General features: G+C 42.2%; 2 protein-coding genes across 5 annotated transcripts in view; one reads left to right on the top strand and one right to left on the bottom strand.

Moving 5' to 3' along the window:
- Nucleotides 1-3,966, bottom strand: part of cnot6l (CCR4-NOT transcription complex, subunit 6-like) — a 22,718-nt gene extending 18,752 nt beyond the window's left edge. For 2 of the 4 annotated variants that reach the window (XM_013136982.3, XM_013136983.3), the window contains exon 1: nt 3,712-3,965. In XM_013136982.3, coding sequence (XP_012992436.1) covers nt 3,712-3,917 — 206 coding nt within the window. In that variant the 5' untranslated portion in view covers nt 3,918-3,965. Of the gene's footprint in view, nt 1-3,711 lie in introns of all 4 variants that reach the window. The other 2 variants (XM_013136981.3, XM_029124501.2) reach the window with 2 other exon arrangements.
- Nucleotides 3,889-14,029, top strand: mrpl1 (mitochondrial ribosomal protein L1). The gene is made up of 9 exons (XM_010903939.4): nt 3,889-3,977; nt 6,243-6,351; nt 6,548-6,824; nt 8,209-8,292; nt 9,972-10,043; nt 10,180-10,291; nt 10,405-10,502; nt 11,905-11,986; nt 13,863-14,029. The coding sequence occupies exons 1-9, from the start codon at nt 3,950-3,952 to the stop codon at nt 13,964-13,966; spliced, it is 966 nt and encodes a 321-aa protein (XP_010902241.1). The 5' UTR covers nt 3,889-3,949; the 3' UTR covers nt 13,967-14,029.

Here is a 14,029-nt window from a genome sequence, read left to right as displayed (position 1 = left end):
ATGGACGCACATCTTACATCCCTCTAATTAGAATACATCGCCACCATTAGACGCCAGAGTGCATGGACGCACATCTTACATCCCTCTAATTAGAATACATCGCCACCATTAGACGCCAGAGTGCATGGACGCACATCTTACATCCCTCTAATTAGAATACAGCTCCACCATTAGACGCCAGAGTGCATGGACGCACATCTTACATCCCTCTAATTAGAATACATCACCACCATTAGACGCCAGAGTGCATGGACGCACATCTTACATCCCTCTAATTAGAATACATCTCCACCATTAGACGCCAGAGTGCATGGACGCACATCTTACATCCCTCTAATTAGAATACATCGCCACCATTAGACGCCAGAGTGCATGGACGCACATCTTACATCCCTCTAATTAGAATACATCGCCACCATTAGATGCCAGAGTGCATGGACGCACATCTTACATCCCTCTTATTAGAATACATCTCCACCATTAGACGCCAGAGTGCATGGACGCACATCTTACATCCCTCTAATTAGAATACATCTCCACCATTAGATGCCAGAGTGCATGGACGCACATCTTACATCCCTCTAATTAGAATACATCTCCACCATTAGACGCACATCTTACATCCCTCTAATTAGAATACATCTCCACCATTAGATGCCAGAGTGCATGGACGCACATCTTACATCCCTCTAATTAGAATACATCTCCACCATTAGATGCACATCTTACATCCCTCTAATTAGAATACATCTCCACCATTAGATGCCAGAGTGCATGGACGCACATCTTACATCCCTCTAATTAGAATACATCTCCACCATTAGACGCACATCTTACATCCCTCTGACAGGCTCATTGTCTACTCTGAGTCCCAAAGGCCTGGGGGGAGTAACAGAAACAGACTTTAGGTTTAGTAATCCCAGGCATGCCGGGACACACAGACACACACTATGATAATTTCTTAGACTCTATCTGCATATTTTGCTTGGACAATCAAGCCAATACTCTCAATTAATTGTACTCCAAATAAATAATTCATGCAAGTGGCTAAGCGGATAAGTGTGTCAGCTAAATTACTATAATGTAAATACCTTGGAAGTTATGAGTAGTCATAAACCCACCAAATGACAACACTAAGAGGAAATTGTCCACAGGTGTGGAAAGTATATTAAATAGTTTCACGAACTAAAAATGGTAAAAGCCTCTTTTGATGACTCAAACAGCCACCGTCTATTTACCGCTTGTTCTTGGTAAACTGATGAAGACAACTGTGCTTAACGATAAATACAATGCTATTTTTCAGAAAAAAAGTTACTCATCCAATAAAAATCAGTGTTCTTCAATGGATGTTTCTAGAATGTCAGAGAGGAGTTCCTCAAGGCAGCTGCTTTAGGCTCGTTACTTTTCTTCCTGTTTAAAGACGATTTGCCCCTTACAGTGACGATGTATGACGATGTATGACGATGTATGCTGGTGATTCTACAAACGTCAGGTCAGCTAACAGCGTTACAGTCAGTATCAGGAACAGGGGTGTCCAAACTATTCCACGGAGGGCCGAGTGTCTGCAGGTTTTCGCTCTCTCCTTGTATTTGATTGACTAATTAGGTTACTAATTGGTTAGTTTCTACCCTCACCTGGTTTCTTAGGTGTGAACTGGGAACCAATTTATAGGAAAAAATGAAAACCTGCAGACACATGGCCCTCCGTGGAATGGTTTGGACACCCCTGATCAAGAATGTGTGATCAAAAACTGGTCCTAAATAAATCCAGAACTAACAGAACTGAATTTGATTAAAAAGAAATCTTAAATAACTAAACCTCCACTGGCATTGTAAGAAAAGGTAGCTGATTAGGCTAAACCTCTTTGGATTAACATCAGTAATGATGGTCAAGTCACATAGACAATGTTATTGTGGAGGAGGGGAGAATTAAGTCTATATCAAACAATGGTCATTTCTGACACAAAGATCAACAGTACTAATTATTCAGGCCCATCTTGACTAGTATCCCGCCGTGTGGTCAGGTTCAGGAAAGACAGAAAGCTGGTTAGAAGAAGAGCTCTTAACACAGAGACCTTGGCTACTGTTGACAATAAGAGGTCAAAGGTTAATACATTAGGTCTGCCAGTCTCTCTTTTGCTAAAAGAAGAGGAGAAAATGGATGCATCAGTTCTTTGTTTTATGAGAAATAAAACAGTAAACCAATGTTCAAATTGTCTCTAGACTCATATGACTCAGCCAACTATAATTAGTCAACACGCGCATGGGTCCCACCACAGTCTAACTTCAGAATTCCAGGGGGGTTGAATTTGATCTTTCAGTTCTAGTGTGCAGATGCTGTTGTCATTGACAGGAAAATAATGGAAAGCTTGTAGCTGCCGGAATGTTCCACTGAGTGGCACTGCAGGCAATTTACCAGTGACAGCTGATTGACTGCAATGCAAAAGGCACCACACATCAGGGATTTGAGATTATGGAAAGACAAGTCAATGAAGGTGTGTGATCTGCTCATATGGTTTAAAGGATTAGATCTGATATAGGCATAATAACTGAACCCTTTGGAGACTAGTAGCTATTCGCATACATTATGTTATACCTGCTGTTACCACAATAGACCTTAGATTAAAAGCAAATGTTATGGCAAGTGTTGAAAAGACCAAGGACATGGGAGCAGTGAGGGACATGGGAGCAGAGAGGGACAAGAGTGGTCGTGTCCCACCAAATGTTAGAAGCAAATAAAATTATCCCCACAACAATAATAAGAACAGTTTCCAAACATTTTAAATGTGCCCCCGCCCCCCGGCCCCAATATGAAATTCACTCCTACGCCCTTGGACAAGACATTCGGAGTCTCTTGCCTAAACCTGATACAATTCCGTCAGAATAAATATTTTAAATGTCATGCTAACAGACAAACAAAGTAGACGCGTGGCCAGCGGGGAAGAAATTGGGAGCGCGCTTAGCTAGATGGAAGTTGCATAAGATGTTTATCTGTTAAACAAAAGTCGGCCATACGTCCTGCACCGGCTAAATAGTTAAAAATGGGCTTTAAACAGAGCTATTTCCATAAAATCAACCCCAATGTTAAGAAATAAAGATTGGCGCTGTTATCGAAAAAGCTTTTTATTTAGTATGTCAAATGACATCTGCAGACCCGGTTAATAATTAACCGTTAATACATGCATTTCATAATAACATGGTAGCTCAACAGTTGACAATAATTTAACAAACAACCAAGCTAGTTTTATTACAATAACATTAGCTTCCCTTTTGGGATAATATCTATCATTGATTGTAAATAGTGACAATTATGTGTTGAAAATGCCAACAGTATCAAAAGCTTTTCAACAATACCGGGCCCTGCCTTGAAAGATAAGTTTTACTTGTCAGCTGTCAAACCTAGTCAATGGAATGCATGACATAATTTGACATGTGTAACAGCAACAACAAATGCATGACAGCAGTTCTGGTAACTTAAGAACTCAACTGGAAGTGTTTTCCCATCTCTTTAGAAAGTAAAAATCATAAAGGCTGAAGCATGGGTCTTGAGTAATTTGACAGGCGGCTCGAGAGCACCATCTCCTGAGTACTGAGCTAGCAAGCTCCAGTAGCTGGTACTTGGACTAGAGGTGAGCCAGAACGGACGGGAGAAATGCAGAGGCATTCCGCGATTTAAAATATCTATAATAGTAATCAATGTAAATGGTATTACCTGCATTCGGGGGGTGGTAGAGAAGATTTAGTGGTGATATTGTTAAAGACATGCAGACTGAGCTCTTGAACGTTCAGACACTGAACGTTCCGAACTCCGAGGAGATAGAAGGAAGAACAACAAACATGGCTTCCGCTCGATCTGCCTGTGCCAAACGGAACCAAAGTGGCTTCCAGTCGTTTTTCTAACCGAGACGAATTCCTCATAGCGCACCGTTGTAAGGCAGACCCAGACAAACATGGCAACCTGCACGAGGATTGTAAAAGGTCAGTTCCACAAACTGTTATTTACATTTTCATGCAGTTCAATTTTTTAGAATGAACTGTCCACATAACATAGCTTGGCAATGAAACAAAGGCAGTGCCTTTATCTTGCACGTCTTAGTTTATAGTACGTATCTAACACAGCCAAAGCCAACTAGCTATTCAAACTACTGTTAGCTGTATCATTCAATTTCCTACCTGGTGGGGTGTAACTGTATAACATCTTACTTACTTAATCCAAATATAACCAGCCCATGTTCAATGTGTGTTTGACCACTGTGCTCTAGCTATTGATATTGGGCAGGTAAGGAACCCAAACAATATACAGTACGTAGCTTACCTGCCCACTGTCAATGCTCTTATCTTGCATTGAGAGTATAATGTATGAATCTTTTATGTTTTTATTTGTAATTTAAGCTTTTTGTAGGTTTTTATATTTGAATTTAATGTCATTAATGTGGATCAGTAGTAAGAGGCCCTGGCATCCTCCCTTGTGAAACTCCACAGTTTATGAATGTGGCTTTCAAGGGCAAATCATTTACCTCAACCTTTTATTCCCTCCCACACAAGTTGGACTTTCCACATTCTGGAGTGGTACTGCCCAACCCACCCATTCTGGAGTGGTACTGCCCAACCTTAAGGCTCCAGTCTAGCTTGGCCAGCCAGCTGATTAACTGTATCTACAAAAAATAAGCTTGTCCATCTGGTCAATTTGCCTCATTTATTAGACAGTCCGGTATAAGGAGGGATGTTTCAGTAGACAGTCCGGTATAAGGAGGGATGTTTCAGTAGACAGTCCGGTATGATGAGTGATGTTTCAGTAGACAGTCCGGTATGATGAGTGATGTTTCAGTAGACAGTCCGGTATGATGAGGGATGTTTCAGTAGACAGTCCGGTTTAAAGAGGGATGTTTCAGTAGACAGTCCGGTATAAAGAGGGATGTTTCAGTAGACAGTCCGGTATAAAGAGGGATGTTTCAGTAGACAGTCCGGTATAAAGAGGGATGTTTCAGTAGACAGTCCGGTATAAAGAGGGATGTTTCAGTAGACAGTCCGGTATAAGGAGGGATGTTTCAGTAGACAGTCCGGTATAAGGAGGGATGTTTCAGTAGACAGTCCGGTATAAGGAGGGATGTTTCAGTAGACAGTCCGGTATAAAGAGGGATGTTTCAGTAGACAGTCCGGTATAAGGAGGGATGTTTCAGTAGACAGTCCGGTATAAGGAGGGATGTTTCAGTAGACAGTCCGGTATAAGGAGGGATGTTTCAGTAGACAGTCCGGTATAAAGAGGGATGTTTCAGTAGACAGTCCGGTATAAGGAGGGATGTTTCAGTAGAAGGTCCGGTATAAGGAGGGATGTTTCAGTAGACAGTCCGGTATAAGGAGGGATGTTTCAGTAGACAGCTATTTTGAAGCCGTGTAGAAACAATGTAAAGCCATGGCCCAAAACCTAAATACGCTTTTATCATTTACCTATTGGAGTTAAAATCAGACCCATGGCATGTGCCCGACACCATACATCAACACCAAATCTCTCATGTCAAGGTTCTGTAATGCCTATTGAATATGAGATATGTGAGATTGACATTCCAGTGTCCCACTTTCGATAAGATCTGTCATCTTTTTACGGTTGTGATAGTATGGGCATTGTTTGTGTCGTACTTTCATTCCCAAGAAAGTACGACATCCAAATGTTTGACGCTACAACCACTGCCACCGAACCAAAAGCTGTGTTCATTTGATGTTTATGTGGACCTGCCTCCAACCAGTTCAGTGGGGAGGGGCTTGGTTGTGGGTTGGGGAACACTGTGTCCACCTAATGGGAGGAGACACACTTGAGTCAGTTGTAGAATGTTTATGTCATTCAGTACAACAACTCATTAGACTGACTGCTCCTCTGGACTCCGTTTCCTGTTTATCATGTAGGGACATCTGTCGAGCCAATCAGCCACGGCAGCATTCTGGAGCGTGTACACAAATATTGACATTCATGTTTGATTTGGAGGGGGGTGATGGCATCAAACTGTTAGATTTTTGTTGCTGTTTTTGAAACACTGTGGTGACGCAAACACTTGCCATTTTGTCATATACAATGTAATTATTTTTCATTAATTTAGGAAAAGGTCTAATTCTTGGCCTATGTGCAAGTACTACTGTAGTTGAGAATCTCCGTGTTCTCTCTTTTATATGAGAACTTCAAAATTCACAACTAGTAAAAGTTATTCTCAAGCTGTCTTGCTGACATTAGCTGTGTTGCATTTTCATTAGTTGTAGCAGGATGCCAAAGAAATGTCCTGGTGACTTGTCGACCAACATCTTCAAGTACCCCTCAAATTCTACCATGGCAAATTCCATATAGGACCTACGCCGCTGCTAAGTAAGTCATTAAATGTGACAGTGTCACAAAATGCTTTGCAAGCTCTCTTCACATAGACAGAATAATAAATGTGTTGTTTGTTGAATAAGTTGGGTATTTATATGACCTAGGCTATTTATTAGTTTGCAATTACTTTGGCAGTGTTCTGCTTCATCAGCATCCAAAAACACACCACACAAACACACCCTCTCTACAGGACCTTGAAAAAAGACTGGAAAAACAAAAAAGAGGAAAAACCGAAGGAGGAGAAGAAAGAGAAGGTGGTCATAGACAACACAGATCGTCACAAGCCGTACGGCCTGACAGCGTGGGCTCCAGTGGATGACGTTTATCTGACCAGGTTTTACCCTAAGCCGGTGTACCCGACGGCTGTTGCTGTCGACCTGCTGAAGAGTTTCCAGAAGCTGGACTACACCCCACCGGACCAGCCTGTCTACATCAACCTCAAGCTGGACATGAAGCTGGAGAAAAAGGTACAAAGACAAAACCAAGGGTGTTTTCAGGAGCATGTTCTTAGATTCTGGTCCAGCTGTGTTGCAAGTAGCCTCACCAAGAACTCATGAACACTGAAGAACTCTCCTGCATTTGCATTTTGGTATTTTCAGTGTTTTTCTTTCAAGACATTTCAGAGAGCATGTGTCACTCCTTGAGAAACCATGGATACAGTTCTGGGGCGGTATTCACAAAACATCTTAAGGCAGAAAGTAGCTCCTAACTTGCTGATTTAGGAGTAACGTTTGGGCGTGTCAGTCCTAACTTTAGGACACCTAAATCTTTGGCCTTTGAGTATTTCCCAAAGTGTTTTAATACTAAAACCGGCTCCTAAATCTGAATAGTTAGGAGTAGTCAAGAGGACCCCTAAGTCACTAAGACCAGGTCACAAACTATTCTAAAGGCTGCTGCCGGCAATCTGCCTCGTAATCAGGTCGACGTTTCAGAAACATTTATTGATATTGATTTAACAAGGTATCGCTTTAATCACGAGGGTATTATGATCATAGTAGAGCTAGTCAGGGATGCAGTCACTTCACCAATAAACAGAAACAACCCAATAACATCGGAGATCCAGGTTGTGACAACTCTACGCTACTTGGCATCTGAACATATCTTGACTAGTCAGTATATCATTCTTGGTTTCATGTTTAATCAGTGACACATTTTAATTTTAATATCTGTATTCCAATATGGCATCATGACACATCCTTCTACAGTGTTGCTATGAGGAATTCACTGACAGACCCCTCTCCTATCAGCCAATCACTGACAGACCCCTCTCCTATCAGCCAACCACTGACAGACCCCTCTCCTATCAGCCAACCACTGACAGACCCCTCTCCTATCAGCCAATCACTGACAGACCCCTCTCCTATCAGCCAATCACTGACAGACCCCTCTCCTATCAGCCAACCACTGACAGACCCCTCTCCTATCAGCCAATCACTGACAGACCCCTCTCCTATCAGCCAATCACTGTGGGCATAGTAAGTAGGGTTGTTTGTGGAACACAACATCATCCATAGCAAGGGGGTCAGCCCCGCCCTTTCTCTTTGATTAAGGCTTCTCCCCATTCCTTAGTAAAAGTTGGTCTTAGCAGCTGTGTGAATAGCTTTTAAGAGGAAACTCTTATCTAGGAACTTTTGCTGCTGTTTAGGAGTCCTAGTGGTAAGATAAAATGCTTTGTGAATATGGCCCCTAACGTGCGGTAGGTTCCCGGGGCGGTGCGGTACCTTCAATGCCCACAATGGCAAATATTATTTAAGGAATTACAGATTTTTATCTGCTTTGATTTATATGTAGGGTTTGAGGTCTCAGGCTCATAGAAATGTATTTATGCATGTTTTGACTCTTCTCTTCCAGAAAAAAGTGGATGCCTTTGTCAGCACAGTTCATTTGCCACACCCATTCAAGAACGAACAAAACAAAGTAGCAGTTTTCACAGAGGTACGGTAGCTAATCTGAATTTATTAGGCAAATTATTGTTAACTGTGTTCCCTTTTTCTACTTTAGTTAAATCATTCTAGAGTGGGGAGAACAAGCATTTGATACACTGCCGATTTTGCAGGTTTTCCCACTTACAAAGCATGTAGAGGTCTGTAATCTTTATCATAGGTACACTTCAACTGTGAGTGATGAAATCTAAAACAATTGAATGATTTTTAAGTATTTAATTTGCATTTCATTGCATGACATAAGTATTTGATACATCAGAAAAGCAGAACTTAATATTTGTTACAGAAACCTTTGTTTGCAATTACAGAGACCATATGTTTCCTGTAGTTCTTGACCAGGTTTGCACACACTTCAGCAGGGATTTTTGGCCCACTCCTCCATACAGACCTTCTCCAGATCCTTCAGGTTTCAGGGCTGTCGCTGGGCAATACGGACTTTCAGCTCCCTCCAAAGATGTTCTATTGGGTTCAGGTCTGGAGACTGGCTAGGCCACTCCAGGACCTTGAGATGCTTCTTACAGAGCCACTCCTTAGTTGCCCTGGCTGTGTGTTTTGGGCCGTCTCCCATTCCTCCTCTGGATCATCCAGATGGTCATTGGCTTCAGGCGGGCCTGTACATGCGCTGGCTTGAGCAGGGGGACCGGACCTTGCGTGCGCTGCAGGATTTTAATCCATGACGGCATAGTGTGTTACTAATGGTTTTCTTTGAGGCTGTGGTCCCTGCTCTCTTCAGGTCATCGACCAGGTCCTGCCGTGTAGTTCTGGGCTGATCCCTCACCTTCCTCATGATCATTGATGCCCCACGAGGTGAGATCTTGCATGGAGCCCCAGAACGAGGGAGATTGACCGTCATCTTGAACTTCTTCCATTCTCTAATAATTGTGCCAACAGTTGTTGCCTTCTCACCAAGCAGCTTGCCTATTGTCCTGTAGCCCATCCCAGCCTTGTGCAAGTCTACAATTGTATCCCTGATGTCCTTACACAGCTCTCTGGTCTTGGCCATTGTGGAGAGGTTGGAGTCTGTTTGATTGAGTGTGTGGACAGGTGTCTTTTATACAGGTAATGAGAGCAGATGAAGATGAGATGAGACAATGTGATTTTCTGGATTTTTTGTTTTAGATTCCGTCTCTCACAGTTGAAGTGTACCTATGATAAAAATTACAGACTTCTACATGCTTTTGTAAGTAGGAAACACTGCCGATTTTGTCGGTTATCAAATCCTTGTTCTCCCCACTGTATATTTATCTGATGTATGTTGTGACTTCCTTAACGGACCTTTGATAAAACATTCTATATTCATTTGGTGTGTGTTATGACTTCATCAACCGAACTTGCAGAATCCTTGCAGAAGGGTTGTTCACCTGATTCATTGAAATCCCTGTTTGAAATAGCTGTAATACCTGATTTGGGTGTCTCATTAATTCTCAGTTTTCACTACAGCAAGTGTGCCTCAGTAGGGGGCGGCTGGCGTAGCACTTGAAATGGTTTGGTGGTGTGTGAGAATTTAAGCCAGCTCTACTCTGCTCACGTAACTAAAATGCTTTGATTTAATTTGAAATGGTAGAAATTGGGTACTATGTTGACAGATCCCACGCCATGGTATTTTTGTTCTCATTCTGCTTTTCTTTAAGGAATGACACTGACCCTGTTTCTGTCTGTGTTTCTGTGCAGAATCTTGATCAGGCCAAAGTTGCCCAGGAGAACGGAGCAGCGTTTGTGGGCGGAGCCGACCTGGTTCAGAGAGTAAGTTTCACATGGCTCTTTCTCTGTTGGAGTCCCCATCTTTCTTCAGTTGTTTTCCCACTCTTTCTCTCTGTACCCCCCAAACTCAAACAAAATCCTTCTCTTAATGTGTCAATCTGATGTCTTTTCTCTGTAGGTCTTAGAGGATGAAGTGAATGCTGATTTCTATGTAGCAGTACCAGACATTATGACCAAGCTACTCCCTCTGAAGAACAAACTCCGGAAGAAGTTCCCCAAAAGCAAGAGAGGTCGGTCACACCCCCTTGTCAAACAACCCGTCAATCAATGAAACAAATTGTATTGGAGTGAAAAACCAATGAGACTTTCCTTATTACTTCTGTCTTGTTTTGCTTTCACTCAGGGTCAGTTGGTGTAGACATTGCCAAGATGCTGGAGTTGTTTAAGTCTGGCCATGAGTACATAGTGGAGAATGACACTATCATCACCAACATTGGCACGGTAAATCCATGAGTACATAGTGGAGAACGACACTGTCATCACCAACATTGGCATGGTAAATCCATGTGTACATAGTGGAGAATGACGCTGTCATCACCAACATTGGCACGGTAAATCCATGAGTACATAGTGGAGAACGACCATGTCATAACCAATATTGGCACGGTAAATCCATGAAAACTTAGTGGAGAATGACACTGTCATCACCAACATAGGCACGGTTAATCCATGAGTACATAGTGGGGAATAACATTATCATCACCAACATTGGCACAGTAAATCCATGAGTACATAGTAGAGACCGACACTGTCATCACCAACATTGGCACGGTAAATCCATGAGTACATAGTTGAGAACGACACTGTCATCACCAACATTGGCACAGTAAATCCATGAGTACATAGTGGAGAACGACGCTGTCATAACCAACATTGGCACGGTAAATCCATGAGTACATAGTGGAGAACGACGCTGTCATAACCAACATTGGCACGGTAAATCCATGTGTTCATAGTGGGGAATAACATTATCATCACCAACATTGGCACGGTAAATTCATGAGTACATAATTGAGAATAACATTGTCATCACCAACACTGGCACTGCCATCACCAACACTGGCACTGCCATCACCAACACTGGCACTGCCATCACCAACACTGGCACTGCCATCACCAACACTGGCACTGTCAGTAAATATCAGATGGTAACTTAGTTCTGGACATAGCAGGAAAAAAACTGCACTGGAGAAAAGGAGAAAAGTATACAACATGGTTGCTTTAACGCAGGATTCTGTGTTCTTTACTAAATTAAATGCAGAACAAAAATGGTGGTGCTTTCTGAAAATACAGATATGGGACTGTTGACCAGGATGTTGATAACTGTTTTATATTTAAATTAACTTGCTGCAATTTTCTAAAATCTCATCTATCCCCGAAACCATGTGCTAGCTCTCAGACAAACAAAATACTGACTTTTGATACCGACCCACAGATTAAAGGGATTAAGTGGTGATGAACATAGATAAAAAAAATCCATAGTGGACAAATTGACAAACCGATACCTAGACTGGGTTACTTAAATGTTTGTCTTCCTGTCACTTATTCCCTCAGGGTCAAAGGTCTGGATATATTCAGTAATCTGTTGCCATAGTTACACATCCCCACCTCGCTTCCCATTGTTCACACTAAGTTGTTAGTGGAGGAGACATTCTTTTAATTTTAATTCTACATTTTTGCATTTCTACACACTTAGGCATTGGCCAGTGACAGTGTTGGACTGTTGGTGGATCTGGATAATTGTCTTCTAAATAACTGTAATACAAAAGTATTATGTCTGAAATGAATGTGAACACATTACCCATACTGCTAACACAGTTCTAATAGTTTTATCTCTTAACAGCTGGACATGCCCAAGCAGCAGCTCCTAGCTAACATAGAGACTATTGTGAAGGATGTCTGCACCCACCGGCCAGCTAGCTTTGGTATGGTTCCAACATTTCTATTTGACCCTAAAATGTTTGGGGGGGGGGGCTGGGTTGGGGGTGTTGGTTTGGGTGGGGTTGGAGTTGGGGAAAAGTTACTTTTAATGGTACTTAATGGCCAGTCCTCATTTTGATAGTAAAACCTTTATGTGGTTATGTGCCACACTTGGGGCTTCAGACAGGTAAAATACACATGAAGTTGCGTCAGCCATGCAAGTACAACAGCACACCCACACAGCATGTATATACTGTGGAATACAGACATTACGACATTGAGAAAGAAGAAAATAAATCATTTCTTTCATGTGAAACATGAATACAAAAAGGACAATGATCACAACTATTCATACTTAATTACATAAATAAAAAGCTGCCTCCACAAAGATCAGATTTGTACATTATATAACTCTGTTTGATTTCAAAATATGATACCTGCAGACGCACACCGTCCTTTGTGGCAGAACGACGCCTGCAAAGCTCTCGTGGACTAATTTGTCCGGGGAATTAACTGAACTTCAGAACAGAGGTTACACACTCATGTAGGCTCTGATATCTTGTTATAGTCACTGAACTGTACTTCCCGCAACATCCCAGTGTGGCTCGCAGGACTTCCATACAAAGCCTCCCTATGCAAAGTTGTGTGCTAGATGGGTGTGTGGTTTTGCCTGCAGACCAATCCAAACCCACGGGGATCTGTGAGCTGTTTTATTAACAGGGTTGTCGGCCTGAGAAAGGAAAGCGGTCTGTCATTACTGTACAACAAAACAGCTGTCCCAAACTGCACCATATGCACTCCACTATTTTTAAAGGCCCTAATTTAAGGTTGTGTACTCAGAAGGGAATATGGTGCCATTTGGGACCCACAGGTATGTTGCTATGAGAACACAGATAAGGATGTAGCTATGGGGATTTAATGTGACGTGAGAGGAATGCAATTATTGTTTGGTGCTGTGACTGACATTCTTTACCCACCTCGTTCTCTTGGTGTTATGATGTCTTATGGCGTACAAACAAAAAAGACACACACACACACACACACACACACACGATAGCTCCAGCCCACCTGGGATTCTACACACCTGTGTGAATTTGTTTTGGATTCTGAGCCAAGGGACAGCTTTACGTGGTAGGGGGGCCAGCATAAGGCCAGAACCTGTTCAGGCAGAGTGAATGTAAGCAATTAGGCACGATGGGGCAGGATGGGGTTTGAACCAATACACCACTGCTTTGGGATGTTCTTGTGTGCAGTGCAACATTACCTGGATATATTTATAGGCTACATCACAAACCCCTGTGGTGAGGTATTTGCTTTCATAAACTGGTTACTAACCCAGTTAGATTAGTACAAGTAAAAAGTATGTTTCAAAAGATGGAAAAACAGCCTCATACATCAAACCCCGCTGTGCCGTAGTGCTTTGGTACACATTGTTACCACTGTATTTACCCTGTAGCACATAGAACCGTGCTGTCTGTGGGGACAGGCTACAGCCATAAGGGGGAAAATATGGTGAATTTGGGGACTGAACCCCTGTCACTGAAATATTTGATCAATATTCTGGTTCACATGATACTACAAATGATAGTTTACGTACTGGTTCACATGATGCTTCAGATCATAGTTTACGTACTGGTTCACCTGATGCTTCAGATCATAGTTTACATACTGGTTCACATGGTGCTTCAGATCATAGTTTACGTACTGGTTCACCTGATGCTTCAGATCATAGTTTACGTACTGGTTCACATGGTGCTTCAGATCATAGTTTACGTACTGGTTCACCTGATGCTTCAGATCATAGTTTACGTACTGGTTCACATGGTGCTTCAGATCATAGTTTTTATGTGACATCCCTTCTGTCTTCCTTTCCTATTCCAGGACCTTTCATCGAGCGAGCGATTATCACCAGTCAGACAAGTGAAGCCATGCTTATTAAGAGCGAAGAATTTGTACAGCAGACAGAGGAGGAAAATACTTCTTGAAAGTGCTTGAGATTTTATGCATTACTGTGTATCATAATGTACTGAATAAACTATGATCATGTA

Source organism: Esox lucius, chromosome 13, assembly GCF_011004845.1.
Source record: "Esox lucius isolate fEsoLuc1 chromosome 13, fEsoLuc1.pri, whole genome shotgun sequence".
In the NCBI taxonomy this organism is placed as follows: domain Eukaryota; kingdom Metazoa; phylum Chordata; class Actinopteri; order Esociformes; family Esocidae; genus Esox; species Esox lucius.
The sequence above is the reverse complement of the archived record's forward strand: the minus strand, read 5'-3'. Positions and strand labels throughout refer to the sequence as shown.

Excerpts from the sequence above, each read along its gene's own strand:
- mrpl1 (XM_010903939.4), top strand. The coding sequence starts at position 3,950 with ATGGCAACCTGCACGAGGATTGTAAAAG. Across the intron at positions 8,293-9,971 it reads AAGTAGCAGTTTTCACAGAG|AATCTTGATCAGGCCAAAGT; the intron begins GTACGGTAGCTA and ends GTTTCTGTGCAG. Across the intron at positions 10,044-10,179 it reads GAGCCGACCTGGTTCAGAGA|GTCTTAGAGGATGAAGTGAA; the intron begins GTAAGTTTCACA and ends TTTTCTCTGTAG.